Source organism: Pipistrellus kuhlii, unplaced genomic scaffold (assembly GCF_014108245.1).
Source record: "Pipistrellus kuhlii isolate mPipKuh1 unplaced genomic scaffold, mPipKuh1.p scaffold_m20_p_1, whole genome shotgun sequence".
Taxonomy (NCBI): domain Eukaryota; kingdom Metazoa; phylum Chordata; class Mammalia; order Chiroptera; family Vespertilionidae; genus Pipistrellus; species Pipistrellus kuhlii.
This window is the reverse complement of record NW_023425404.1, coordinates 44362643-44378023: the sequence shown is the minus strand read 5'-3', so window position 1 is coordinate 44378023 and position 15381 is coordinate 44362643. Positions and strand designations below refer to the sequence as shown.

At 41.7% G+C, this 15381-nt stretch overlaps 1 protein-coding gene across 2 annotated transcripts in view; it reads left to right on the top strand.

The window, feature by feature from the left end:
- Positions 1-13353, top strand: part of SCG3 (secretogranin III) — a 45282-nt gene extending 31929 nt beyond the window's left edge. For both annotated transcript variants that reach the window (XM_036441996.2, XM_045582476.1), the window contains exons 11-12: positions 4871-4951; positions 12762-13353. In XM_036441996.2, the coding sequence (XP_036297889.1) occupies positions 4871-4951; positions 12762-12880 (200 nt within the window). In that variant the 3' untranslated portion in view covers positions 12881-13353. The remainder of the gene's footprint in view (positions 1-4870; positions 4952-12761) is intronic.
- Positions 13354-15381: the final 2028 nt, after the last annotated feature.

Genomic DNA, 15381 nt, shown 5'->3' with positions numbered 1-15381 from the left:
CTATAATTTGGCTACTACGGTATCGGAAGAGCTTTTATCCACTCACTTTATCCACTCACCATTCCACTAATATTTACTGAGAGTCAGGTTTTATTCTAGGCATGGGAGTACATCAGCAAACAAGTACTATTTCTAAGAAAGGAAGACAAAAAATAGACTTAAATAAATTATATGATATGGTAGAAAATGATGTGCTATGGATAAAAATAAAGCAGAAAAGGAAGGGTGGTGGCGGGGGGGTGTCTATTAAATTAGAGAAACTTCCTAATTATATTTATTTTAATCCACAAGATAGTCGTGTTTTTTTAATGGATTGCAGTCTAGTTTTCTTTAAGCTGCAGTAAACTCACTCTCTGTTAATGTCAATATAGTGAATTAAATTACTTTCCATCATTTTTATATAGGTAACTAGAGGCCCAGTGCACAAAACTGTGCACGGGTGTGTGAGTGTGTATGTGTGTGTATGTCCCTCAGCCCAGCCTGCACCCTCTCCAACCTGGGACGCCTTGAGGGATGTCTAACTGCCCTCTCACAACCCAGACTGTCAGCCTGATTACTCCCTAAACCCTCCCCTGGCAGCCTGATTGACGTCTAACTGCTCACCTGCCATTCCAATTGCCCCTAACTGTCTTCCCCTGCTGTCCTGGTCACTCCTAACTTCCCTCCCCTGCAGGCCTGGTCACCCCTAACTGTCCTCCTCTGAAGGCCTGGTCACCCCAACTGCCCTCCCCTGATGGCCTGGTCCCCCTACACACACACAACTGCCTTCCCCTGCAGGTCATCTTGTATCCATAAGGGGGCAGCCATCTTGTGTGTTGGAGTGATGGTCAATTTGCATATTACCTATTTATTATTATATAGGATTGGTTCCTAAGCAAAAAGCAACCTAAAAAGATAATGTTGAATTCCCTATTTCAGATAGTCCATGTTCAAAATGCCTTTTCTAACTGAATTAATTTGAAATAGAGAACAGTGTTTTTATGTTACCAAATCCAGTTGATCTTCACAGTCAACTAGCACTGGACAGTGAAAGTCTCTATATTCATTGTGCTGTAATTGAATAATATCAGCAAGGGGGACATGAGTCTTTCACAAGCTCTAACTTTCATGAGAACAAGGCCCTGAAATCAAGGCTCTCTAAACATAGGCAACTGAAGCAAATAGGGGCTAAAATTTTCAGATCTCTTCTCATATCCACTTTTTGAACAAGAGTTTCTCTGTGTTTCTTTGGGGACCAGATAACATGGAGCCCCAGTGGTGAGGTAGGATTGGACTTATGAGACAAGGAAGAAAGAATCTCAGGAAGTCACCCTGGCTGGTTTGGCTCAGTGGATAGAGCTTCGGCCTGAGGACTGAATGATCCCCGGTTCAATTCTGGTCAAGGGCATGTACCTTGGTTACAGGCACATCCCCAGTAGGGAATGTGCAGGAGGCAGCTGATCGATGTTTCTCTCTCATTGATGTTTCTAACTATCCCTTTTCCTTCCTCTCTATAAAAAACCAATAATATATATATATTTTTTTGTTTGTTTGTTTGTTTGTTTGTTTGTTTTTAAAGAATCTCAGGAAGTCATTAGATAAATGTAATAGTGGAAATTGGAATATTGTTAAATCTTTTTCTTTCTTTTTGTTAATCACCTTATAGTTTTTCATTTTCCATAGCCTAGAACTCAGAGGTCAGATATATATTAGGTCTTTATAGATGCCCCACAGGGCATCTGCATTTTTCTTTTCTTTTCTTTTTAAATTCTTTAATATTTTTCAATTACAGTTGACATTCAATATTATTTTGTATTAGTTTCAGATGACGTTAGATAACCATATACTTTACAAAGTGTTCCCCCTGATATTTTCCAGTACCCACCTGGCACCATAGATAGTTATTAAAATTGCCTGGCACTATAGATAGTTATTGAAATATTATTGACTATATTCCCCTATTGTACTTTACATCCCCACGCATAATTTGTAACTCTCAATCTGTATTTCTCAATCCTTTTCACCCAGTCTCCCAAACCCTTCCCCTCTGTCAACCATTTGTCTGTTCTCTATATCTATGAGTCTATTCTGTTTGAAACATTGTCAGATTTTTAAAATCGAACTTATTGAGGTGACATGGGTTAATAAAATTTTATTAGGTTTCAAGTACACAATTCTACAATACATCATCTGCATATTGTATTGTGTGCCCACCATCCCAAGTCAAGTTTCCTTCCATCACCATTTACCCTCTTGTTTTACCTCTCCCATCTCTCATTCCCTCTGATAATTACCATACTGTTGTCAGTTATGACTTGTTTGGGTTTCTTTTGTTTTGTTTTGCTTAATCCCTTTACCTTTTTCACTCAGCCCCCCAACTTCCCTCTCTGTATCTCTGAGTCTATTTCTATTTGGTTTGTTAGTTCATTTTGTTCATTAGATTCCACATATAAGTGTAAATCATATGGTACCTATCTCTCTCTGACTGGCTTATTTCCCTTAGCATAGTGCTCCCCAGGTCTATCCAAGCTGTTGCAAAAGATAATAGTTCCTTCTTTTTTTTACAGTGAGTAGTATTCCATTGTGTACATGTATAACCCCAGAGCCACACAATTTTGACTGTCCCAGATTCTTCCCATTCCTAGGCAGTGGTGAGCCACCAGGAGTTGTGAAGGTGGGGCTTCCAGGAGCCCAGAGAATGGTATATCTGATCTCCCATGAGGGGAAGTCACCAATCAGGTTCACAGGAAAGTGTGAGGGGGAATGACCCCTACCCAGAAGCCACATAACTCATTCACTGACACCTGGAGTCTTCCCTGAACTGACTCCTCAGCAGGGTGTGAGCTCTGCAGGGTGCAAAGACAGGGAGCCCAGAGGTGGGCTCTTGCATTCCCCCAGGCTGATGCCATGTGGAAAGGAGTGGGGCATCTGGGGAGTGGGACAGTGACTTAGCACAGGATCTTGGTGGCTGTCCCTCCAGCTCTCTCCCCAGAGTCACGAGCCCCAGTCCCTCCTCTCACGACTCTAGTCTGCTCTGCCCTCCCTCTGCCAGAGCCCAGGGAGCGTGGCTGTGAACAAGACTTGGTGTGCTGGTTCCTTACAAGGGTGCCTGGGCTTCTCTTGTCTCTCCTTGGCAGATGGAATCCCTGCTGATTTTCATAGTCAGATGTTATGTGGGCACCTCTTCCTGGCATTGTTGCTCTGGGCAGTGAGTCCACTTTGGGATTGAGACCCAACATTTCTCAGGGGTAACCTTTGCAGCTCAGATATCCCTCCAAGATCTCAGATACTGTCCTGTGCAAGTAGGACCAGCCACATCCTGTTCTTTTCAAGTCTCTGGCCTTTCTACCAGTCTCGATGTGGCCTCTTCTGTAAATCCTTGGTTATAAGACTTCTGTTTAGCTAGTCTTCAGATGGCTATTCAGGTTGATTGCTCTATATTTTAGTTGTAATTCCAGTTTGGGCCTGGGAGGAGTAATTCCAGTTTGTTCCTGGATCCGCCACCATCTTGGATCCTTAGAACATTGTCAAATCTTAAGGCAGTGTTATTGGTCTGCAGTCAGATGTAGCCATGTTCAAACCTGGACCAATTACTTACTAGCCATGTGATCTTCGACATATCACTTTTTATCTGTCTGTGTCTTCGTTTCTTTGTATGTAAAATGGGGATGAAATAGGAGTGCCTCAAAGGATTGTTGTGAAGAATAAAAGAGATAATGCATTTTGGTGCACAATGCAGAGCACCTGGCACATAAAAAGCACTCAGTACAAGTAGTTCAAAAAGTCTGGGCAGTAGACTAGAGGTAATTGGGCTCAAAGGGGCTCAGAGTAGGTGGTCACCACACTAAGCCTTGGCATCCCATTACTTTTGCAGAGGCTCTGCACTTTGAAAGCTTTTTTTCTTAGCCTCCCAGAACTCTCCAGACCCCCCTGTCTTTTAGTACAGACACTCTGAGCATTAGGGATCTCAATTGCTTAAGGAGATGATTGTTTTGAGACAAAACAAGGGTACATCGGTGTTTATGTCTGAATACAGGTGTAATCTTTCAAAATTGTGCAGGTAACAGAAACTTGGCAAGATCAGAACCCAAATTCCAGCTCTGTTATTTCCTGTGTGTCCTCAGCCAAGTCACTCAGCCTTTCTGTGCCTGAGTTTCCTCATCTCTAAGTTGATGATAATACTGATTTGTAAGCAACAAGTCACTTAAATGCAATGCTGTCAAACAGCAGGTAATGTGTGGTATTCTCCCGCCACAGCTGAGGCCCATCAGAGAGTTTTACATCCAGGGGAGTTTTACTAGAATAAATGATAAGGTTCACCATCCAAACCTTGAAATGAGGTTTGGACTGCCCTCTTTATCTGAGTTTCTACATACTTCCTATCAGAAGTGAGCTGAAGGCTTGCTTAACAGCTTACACAAGCCACACATGTGGGCTTACTTAACATCACTTAGTGAAGGATTCTTTTAAATATCTGCCACTCTGACTCAGGTCTTGACCTGACAAGGCTCCTAGGTTTAGAAGAACCATTGGTAACCATAAACAACTCAATCTAAGAATTACAGGGACCCACCTATCCAGTGAATTGAATCAAAAGTTTCCCAGAACATCAAACTATAGAAATTTGTGTAGGCGGAGAATGGCTTCTTGACACTTACCACTTGGTTCTGCCTCCTAGAATCTTATCCCCGCCCACTCTCCTTGACATCCTCCCCTCTCCCCCCCAACACACACACACACACACACACACACACTACCTCATTAGGTGTACCACCGCACAAATGCTCGATAATTCCAATATTTTGTCTATGGTTTTACACATAATGTGGTCTTTAAAAAGAGATGCAATGGTATTGTATGAGTGTTTGATTTGATTCTCTTGCCTTTTCAGGGAAAACAGAAGCCTATTTGGAAGCCATCAGAAAAAATATTGAATGGCTGAAGAAACACAACACAAAAGGAAATAAAGAAGGTAAGGCTTTTAGTGTGGTTATAAACTGCAAACCTCACCCATTTGCCAGGGGCTGTTGTTAAATAAACATTCCCACAATCAAATTAGGCTGAAGTGTCCTTTCAGAGCCCAGAGAGATTCTAGCACTTCTCGGATGCAGAGAGAACCGCCATTTCTCTTACTTTTCAGACCAGCCTTTCAAACAAAGGCGTTTTTTCCCTTTATTTTATGATGAAAAAACAAAACAGAAAAAAGTCAAACAGCCCTAACTAGTTTGGGTCAGTTGATAGATCATCGACCTGTGGACTCAAGGGCCCCAGGTTCGATTCTGGTCAAGGGCATGTACCTTGGTTGTGGGCACATAACCAGTAAGAAGTGTGCAGGAGGCAGCTGATCGATGTTTCTCTCTCATTGATGTTTCTAATTCTCTATCCCTCTCCCTTCCTCTCTGTAAAAAAATCAATTTTTTAAAAAGTCAAACAAAATTTGCCGAGACCGGTTTGGCTCAATGGATAGAGCGTCGGCTTGGGGACTGAAGGGTCCCGGGTTCGATTCCGGTCAACGGCATGTACCTTGGTTGCGGGCATATCCCCAGTAGGGGGTGTGCAAGAGGCAGCTGATCGATGACTCTCTCTCATCGATGTTTCTGACTCTCTATCTCTCTCCCTTCCTCTCTGTACAAAAATCAATAAAATATATTAAAAAAAAAAAGTCAAACAAAATTAGAGAGAATAATATAATGAGTCTCCATGTGTCTATCACCCACTTAGCCAATCTTGTTTTGTCTACTCCCCCTCCTTTCTTGGATAATTTTAAACAGAGGTGTTTTCTGAGCACATGTTAGGTGCACTCGGCAGTCACGAAAGCAGCCACTGACTCACTTGAAACACTAACTGGGCTCTGTTCTGAGTGCCAGAAAAGTGAAGCACAGAACATGCAGCACCCTCGCCCCCAAGTCGCTCACAGCATCAGTGAAGCACAGCTGGCCCTGTGGTTGCCATCACAGACACGCGTGGTGGTGCAAAGGAGGGGAGAAAGGAGCACAGTGGCAGAGATCACTGGGAAGAAGGGCCGTGAAAAAGATTTCACTGGAGCCCTCGCCAGTTTGACTCAGTGGATTGAATGTCAGCCTGTGGACTGAAGGATCCTGGGTTCGATTCCGGTCAAGGGCACATGCTCAGATTGTGGGCTCAATCGCCAATAGGGGGTGTGCAGGAGGCAGCTGATCAATGATTTTCATCATTGATGTTTCTATCTTTCCCTTACTCTCTGTAATTAATAAAAAATATATTTAAAAAAAAGAAAGAAAGAAAAAGAAAAAGGCTTCACTGGAAAGGTAAGTGAGGAGAGATGGAGACAGAGGGAACACTGGGGGCCAAGACATAAAGGGACAAAAGAGAGTGATGCATTCTGGGAGCTGGAGCTATTCAGTTTTCCAGGAATGCTGGGTGTCTATGGGGCAGACTAGCAGACAGGGCTGGGAGCGTGGGCAGGTCAGGAGCATGCTTGGCCACCTATAAAGAATTTGTTAGCCAGGGGAACCTAAGTTAGGGCTTACTTAAGCCCTGAGAACTCAGTTAAGAACTGAGAAATCTATCTGGCATGTTATGTGGTTACAGATTGAAGAAGAAAAAAAAAATACTGGAGAGAGAGATAGGATGCAAGGATCAAGAGCAGAAATGATGGGGCTTAAACCAGGGCAGGGCAGAGGGAATAAAGAAGGGAGAATAAAGAAGGGAGAAACCTGAGAGCCATGTCAAGAGACAGGAGGCCATATGATTTCCAGGTGTCTAGACAGAGCAGTCGCAAAGTGATGCTTTTAAAATGAGACGAGTGGTTGTCTCAAACCTTACAGTGCATTCAAAACACATGCAGAGCCTCTACATACGCTGGTGCCCAGGGAACACCAGTAAATAAAAAATTTGAAGGGCAGGACAAGGCATCAATATTTTTTAATTTCCTCCCCCCCCTCCACTCACCCCCTTCTTTCCACCATGCAGCCAAGCTGAACTGCTGATTTAGAGCACAGCAGGAGGAAGACATGTTTTCAGCCCCTTGTTAGCCTGTGGTATCGCAAGTTGAGCAAGATGGAAACAGTTATCAGGTCTTCACACATTTTCATTTTATTTGGCTCAACATAATGCCAATTTCCAGGCTGTCCGTTCCATTAAAATTCACATGGACTGTAATTCATCAAATCTGCCATTGATTTGGGAAATGCACCATTGTGTAATGCACCACTAAGGAAGAAAAAGTGTAGTATGCTACCCGTGACTGCGAAGACTTGAAAATAAAAATGTTTCTCTTAGAATCAGTGTTAATACCGGAGGGGCCAAAGTGCATTCCGAAACCAATGTAAATTACATGCTCCAACAATTTGGACTATTTATGTGATTCTTTCACTGATGAACATATGAATCAAACTCCTGGTCATGCCCAGCAACATCCTGCAATTCAGTCTTTCACTTCAAGAAATAGCCAGCCTAGTAAAGCATGGAACTCTGGTGCTTGCATATGGAAGGCTCTGCCGGCAAACTCAGATCGACAGGGTGGAGTTTGACATTCCTTCTGCCTGCAGGAGGGGAGGTGACATGCAATACACCCTCCTGCAGGCAGAAGCAGGGAGCTTTTTCTCCTCTGCTTCAGGTATGCTCAGCTAGACTCTGAATTCTCTCAGAGCCTGCGGGGATCTGGTCCTGGGCCATGAAAGGGCTGCAGCTGTGTGAGAGGGAGTCTTGCTACACTATTAGCTCTGATTTCCTTAACTTCTGCTCATGCCCTTTGTTTGGCAGGGGCCTGGGGGTCCTGAATCTCCTTCCCAAATCCAGGAGAGAAAGGCCCATGTGATGTGACTGTGGGGATGATGATAAAAGCGAATGCAGCCTTTTTTTTTTTTTTTTTTTTTTTAAGTGTGCTTTGTAAATCACAGCACTTTCTCTTTTGTGCATAACACCCTTACATCCTCTTTTAAGAGGAGCGCGGTGGGCACTGGCTGTGTACTGGCACAGCCAGCTGCTGGCCTTTCCTCCACACCAGACGGGCTTTCCCTGCACAGGGTGATAGTCCTGAAGATACAGTTCTTCCACTTCACCACCGGCACAATAGTTTCCCGTTTGCCCATTCAAATCGCCTGGACCTCTTCGCGTCTGTCCTTGGGAGCCTGCCTTTTGTCTCACTGAAGAGGTTGATCTTACAACCAAGTCTGAAGCGTATTCATGTGAACCAGTGAGTGGGCTGGGAACCAGCCAGTGAGGCGCGGTGCACACAAAATGTACGGTCAGCTTGGTTCTCTCGTCTGTGCCTGGGAGAAAAGAGAAGTCAAACAACAACAACAAAAAACCCAAGTACGTACTGAACGTTTGTTCTGCACCAATTAGATGCTTGACCTTCAGGATTAAAGACCGCAGAGTGGTCAAAGCTGTGCCTAAAGACTGATCTGGTTCAGAACCTGACTCTTCCAGGGCAGGAGCAGGTGACTTACCTCCTCAGTCCTGTTTGTCTGCCTCTGAAATGGAAATACTAATGCTGACTTCATGGAGTTTCGTGAGGAGCAGATCAAATGACAGTTGTAAAGAGCTCAATGCCCAGAGTTCTCTCTTTAACCCTCAAGGCTGTGCCCTAGTGGGGACCAAATGTCCTCCTCGGTGGAAACAAGCTCTCTCTAAGCCTCTGCTCATCTCGATATGATCAACACCTGGTGCTTGTAGAGAGGTCTTTCAGGCTTAGTTTTTTAGGGTTTTTTGTTTTGTTTTGTTTTGTTTGTGTGTGTGTGTGGTTTTGTTTTTTGTTTTTGTTTTTTTGTTTTTGTTTCTCAGGGGATTTTTTTCCCCCTCATGCAAGGTCTTAAAGATGCCCAAAGGACCCAAGCTAGCTAAAGGGGCTGTGAGTTTTATACCCCATTCTCTCCTTTCTCTTCTCTTTACAAATTGGAAGAAGGCAGGGCTCTGGTCCAGAGGCTGCCAGCTGCCATGATGAATGGCACTGTCCTCAAGGAACAGCCTCAAGCAACTCACAATCCGGAGGGTCTCCCAAGTACCGTGTGGCATGGAAGACCGCCATGCCCCGCCATGAGGGATGTGTGTCATAAATGTTGGCACCTCCATAGGATGTATTGCATCTAACCATTAACAATGGTGCTTCTAAAGAATATTAATGCTCACTGTATAAAGTTAGTGAGAGGAGAGAGTTATAAGTTTGTATGTATACTGTGATCTCAATTCTGGGTTGAGATAGATATATTTGAAAAGCTAAAAGGAAATAAAACAAAATATCAACTGTGGTTAGCTATGATAGAATTCAAGTCATTTCAATTTTATTTTCATGATTTTATCCTTTTTTTCTTTAAATAAGCATATTATGTTTAAAGAATCAAGGGAACAATGGAGTCAAGACAGTCTCTTCAATAAATGGTGTTGGGAAAATTGGACAGATACATGCAAAAGAATGAAACTAAATCATCAACTTACACCATACACAAAAATAAACTCAAAATGGATACAGGACTTAAACATCAGACGGGAAACCATAAAAATACTAGAAGCATCCACAGGCAACAAAATCTCAGACATATGCCAAAAGAACTTCTTCACTGATACTGCCCCTAGGGCAATGGAAGCTAAAGAGAAAATAAACAAATGGGACTACATCAAAATAAAAAGCTTTTTTACAGCAAAAAAAAAAAAAAAAAAAAAAAAAAACCATCAACAAAACAACAAGAAAGCCCACTATGTGGGAGAACATATTTGCAAATGTTACCACTGATAAAGGTTTAATCTCCAACATCTACAAACAGCTTATTCAACTAAATAAAAGAAAGATGAATGATCCAATTAGAAAATGGGCAATGGACCTAAATAGAATATTTTCAAAAGAAGACAGAAGGAAGGCCAAAAGGCACATGAAAACATGCTCAAAGTCACTAATCATCCGAGAGATGCAAATCAAAACAACAATGCGGTACCATCTCACACCTGTCAGAATGGCCAACATCAACAAACGACAAGTGTTGGCGAGGTTGTGGAGAAAAAGGAACCCTCGTGCACTGCTGGTGGGAATGCAGACTGGTGCAACCACTGTGGAGAACAGTGTGGAGTTTCCTCAAAAAACTGAAAATGGGACTCCCATTTGACCCAGTAATCCCACTCCTAGGAATATATCCCAAGAAACTACAATAGAAACACCAATCAGAAAGGATATATGCACCCCTATGTTCATAGCAGCACAATCTACAATAGCTAGAATCTGGAAACAGCCGAGGTGCCCGTCAGCAGATGATTGGATCCAAAAACTATGGTACATCTACACAATGGAATACTATGCTGCCATAAAAAAGAAGGAATTCTCATCATTTGCAGCAACCTGGATAGAACTAGAGAACATCATGCTGAGTGAAATAAGCCAGTCAATGAAAGAGAAATACCACATGGCCTCACTCATTTATGGATATTAAAAAACATTATAAACTGACAAACCAAAAGATAGATATAAAGACAGTAAAACAATAAGCAGACTGTAAAATTACAGCGGGGAGAGTAGGGAGATCTAGGGGAGATAAGAGATCAACCGAAGGACTTGTATACATGCATATAAGCAAAACCAATGGACACAAAACTCTGGGGAGGGAGGGTATGTATGGGAGGGTGGGGGGGACAATGTTAAAGTAAAAAAAAAAAAATTCAAAAAAAAAAAAAAATATATATATATATATATATATATATATATATATATATATATATATATATATATAATTTACAAAAAATAAAAAATAAAGAATCAAGGGAAGATGTGATTTTCTTTTTAAGCCTCCAGAAAGGTGCCACAGGCAGCCTCCTTGCTTGGGAATCTGTTTTTGGTGCCTTGATGGTGTATATAGGTTTTTGTTTATATAAGTAGCACAGAGAAAGCATAAAGAGGTTATGGCTTGGCTTTTTGCTCCATGCATACAATTCAAACAGTGTGAAAATCAAGGTAATTCTTAATTTGCAATAAAAATGGGAAAGTGGCCAAAACCAGTTTGGCTCAGTGGATAGCGTTGGCCTGCAGACTGAAAGGTCCTGGGTTCGATTCCAGGCAAGGGTATGTACCTTGGTTGCGGGCACATCCCCAGTGAGGGGTGTGCAAGAGGCAGCTGGTCGATGTTTCTCTCTCATCGATGTTTCTAACTCTCTATCCCTCTCAATTCCTCTCTGTGTAAAATCAATAAAATATATTTTAAAAATGTGAAAGTGGGTTGTTACCTCAACAGGAACTAATCAGTGTAACAAGTTCAAAAAGTCAAAACAGCTGGTTCTTATCATAACTTTTACTAGCTGTATGATCTTGAACTCAAGCTTGAGGATCTTCTTACCCAAAGTGTGAGTCCTAAACTAGCAGAATCGGCATATCCTGGCGGCTTATTCAAAATGCAGAATCTGCTCCCGGACAGAAAGAGCTGGAGGTGATCACTTCATAAGTTACATAAAGGAGGTTGTCGTCTCCAAATCAGCATTTCAAGAAACGTTAAAGGGACTTGCTTACGAAGAAGAAAAAAGATAAAAATGTGAATAGTAAAATGTCATAACTCCACACCTATCATTAATTACTTAAAATGTAAATGAATTAAATGCTCCAATCAAAAGACATAGGGTGGCTGAATGAAGAAAACAAGACCCTTACATATGCTGCCTACAAGTGACTCTCTTCAGATTTGAAAGACACAGAGACTGAAAGTAAAGGGATGGAAAAAGATATTTGATGCAAATAGAAATAAAAAATAAAAAAAAGGCTGGGTAGGGATACTTATCTCAGACTATCTGACAGAATAGATTTTAAAACAAAGGCTATATTAAGAAACAAAGAAGGACATTTCTTATACAATAGCCAAAAAATTAAAACAACCTAAGTGTCCATCAATAGACAATTGGATAAAATGTGGTACACATATATACATATATATAAAGAAATATTACTCAGCCCCCCAAAAAAAGAATGAAATCTTACCATTTGCACCAAAATGGATGGACCTAGAGGTTATTATATTATATGTTATATGTTATGTGAAGTAGATCAGAAAGTGAAAGACAAATACCATATTATTTCACACACAAAAAAACACAGAAAAAAGAGCAATCAAAATAAATGAACTTGGAGATACACAGAACAAATGGATGGTTGCCAGATGGAAGGGTGTTAGGTGGCTGGATGATAAAGATAAGGGAATTAAAAAATACGAATTGGTAGTTTCACAATAGTCATGGGGATGTACGGCTTAGGGAATATACTAGTCAATAACATTGTAATAACTATATATGGCGCCAAGTGGGTACTAGACTTATCAGGGGTGATCACCTTATAGGCTATATTAATGCCTAACACTATGCTATACATCTGAAACTAATTCAATATTGAACGTCAACTGTAATTGAAAATTTTTTTAAATTAAATTTAAAAAGAAAAAAAAGAAAAAAACCAGACTCTGGGGCCCCCCCTTGTAGCAACTGAATGCAAATCTGCAACTTCCCAGGAGCCTCAGGTGATTGGTACAAACAGTCAAGGTGTGAAGCCCTGGTCTCCAAGCCTGTTCCCTCCATGGTCAGATGAGGGTGGTACTCCCGACCTGAACACCTAGTAGGTGTGATGCTGGAGAGCAGATGACCTATTAATATCACACACATACACATGGTTTTAAACTGCAAAACTCTGCACAAATGCCAAGACCTAAAATGCCTTCTGATGTGAAAGACAGGGATGGTTGTGGAGGTGGTATAGAAAACGCTTCTTGGTTAATGGTGATCACTGTAATGGGATTGCTCTTTCCTGATCTTTCTCATGATGCCCTCGTGATATTTTCCAGATTATGACCTTTCGAAGATGAAGGACTTCATCAACCAACAAACGGAAGCTTATGTGGAGAAAGGCATCCTTGATAAAGAAGAGGCCGATGCCATTAGGCGTATTTACAGCAGCCTGTAAAAATGGCAAAGTGGTCCAGGAGTCTTTCCACTGTTTCAGAAGATATAATATAGCTTAAAACTCTCCTAATTCTGTGATTGAAGTTATTTTGACCCAAGGAGTGTAAGGAAGTGCTGGATTTATAGTAGATAACCTTTTAGAAGTGGTTAAGACATAGCTTTCTTGCCATAAAAACTATCTGAAAAGTAACAGTGTGAGCTGAGATTTTGTACATAGAATCCTTACTTCCTTGTAAATTTACATTTTATAATCAGAGATGGGTTGCTTTGGAAAAGCCTGTGATGGACTGACCTTAGAACTGAACCTTTTTCCTTCTGTGTCACACATATGAGCAGCCCCTGAGGAAGTGGGGGTTCTGTTTTCAAGGCATGCTGGTTACCAAAGCACCTCATAGCATATCTGTTACATGTTCTTCTCACTCCCAGTTCCCTTTTGGTTGAAATAAACTTACATTTCTTCAAAGCCTCTAAAGCGTAAAGGAAGCTACCGGCTTTTTTCCTTTCTTTTCTTTTTCTTAATAGGTAACTTTCTCTTATTTTAAATATATTTTTATTGATTTGAAAGAGGGAGGGAGGAAAAGGGAGAGATAGAAACATCAACATTGATCAGCTGCCTCCTGCATGCCCTCTACTGGGGATCAAGCCCAAAACCAAGGCATGTGCCCTGACTAGGAATCGAACTGGCATCCTCCTAGTGCATTGGTCAACATTCAACTTCTGAGCTCACTGGCCAGGATGCCTTTTTTATTTTCTTCGGCTCTTCCTGCTAGTTCTGTATCAGGCTGAATAGCACAAAGGAACCTGAAAAATGGGCATAGGATTTTCTGGATTCATTAAGAATTTCCCCTGACTCTTAATATTTTCTATTAGTGAGTTTTAAGATATTGGTTTTGTTTATTATGAAGAATAACTATAGCTATAACTGGCTTGGCTCAGTGGATAGAGAATTGGACTGCAGACTGAAAGGTCCCAGGTTCAATTCCAGTCAAGAGCTCAATCCTTAGTAGGGGGTGTGCAGGACGCAGCCAATTAATGATTCTCATCATTGATATTTCTATCTCTCCAATTCCCTTCCTCTCTGCAATCAATAAAAAAAAATTGTTTTTAAAAAGAGATAACTATGTACTCTCGAGGCAGAAAATGAAGTCATAAACACTACATAAAGTGAGATAAAAATGTATGCCAGCTCTGAGTTTTCTAAACTGGACTCAGCAGAGAGCAAGAGGGCCAGACAGTGGGGTGGAAATAGAGATAAAAATCATTCCCTTCCTTCCCTGTGAAGCAAAGCTAGTGAGCTGAGGTCCAATGGAGGGGAACGATTCCGAATCTCTGGTCCCTGCAAATCCTCTTCCTCAGCCGCCACCACAACTCGCCCAGGGTCCACCTGAAATGTTACTGGGGAATGTTCCCAAACCAAAGGCTGCTTTGAAAATGGGTTATGCGGTATAAATTACATATTTTTCTGTATATTTCAGTTGAAAAATCAAAATCACATAATCCTTTGTGTATTAGCGATCACTACTTTAAAAGGCCGTCTGATACCGGTCTTAAATGCCCCTACTTGGCATCTACTCTTTGATGAGGACTGGGAACTCACAGGGAAAATGGAAGAGGCTGTTTTCAGGGTAGGAGTCCCCTACTGCTCCTCCCATCCTCTCTCGTGTTGCAAAAATAAACAAAACCAAAGCCTGGTATGCAAAAAAAACCTAAACTTTTAATCTATTGTAGAGAAGCCAATACTCATTGGTAGGTGGTGAAACTAAAAACACCTTTGCCCAAACTACACTTGCCAAAGCATGATGAATCAGACTTGTCTTAATGTCATCCTTGATAACGTGACTGACTCTACTTCACCCATGTCCTGTAGTCCAAATGAGCTGCCTCTACATCAGAGAGAAAAAACTTGCTGTGATGAAAGCATTTTACCTATTTGCTTTTCTATAATTTTAATCAGTCTGGCAGGGGAGTGGTTAGGGGGTGATCAGGCTGGCAGGCAGAAGCGGTTAGGGACAATCAGGAAGGAAGGCAAGCAAGCAGTTGGGAGCCAGTAGTCCAGATTGGAGAGAATGCAGGTTGGGCTGAGGGACACCCCTTCCTGCCGCCCCTGTGCATGAATTTTGTGCACCAGGCCTCTAGTTTTTAAAAATAAGAAATTCGTGAGTTTATTGTAACTTTCTGAGCCCACAGACATTCATTAGCTCCTATTGATACCCAAGACAAAAGGGAGATCATCAGTCCTGTTTTATATGTAAGAAAATTGTTTTGCAAAACATAAACATGGGCACAAGATATGCTGAAACTCATATGGCCAAGATGTGGTAAAGCTGAACCTAGAACCCAGGTTTCTTATCTCAGTCCATTCTTCCACAGTGATTCTACATGCAGGCAAGTTGAATCAATGCCAGTCCAGGCCAGCAGGGCTGAGGGAACTCCGGAGAAGCCACACATAACAGCAGCAGGGAACCATCCCCGGTGGGGCTGAGGGAACTTCAGTGGCAGGCT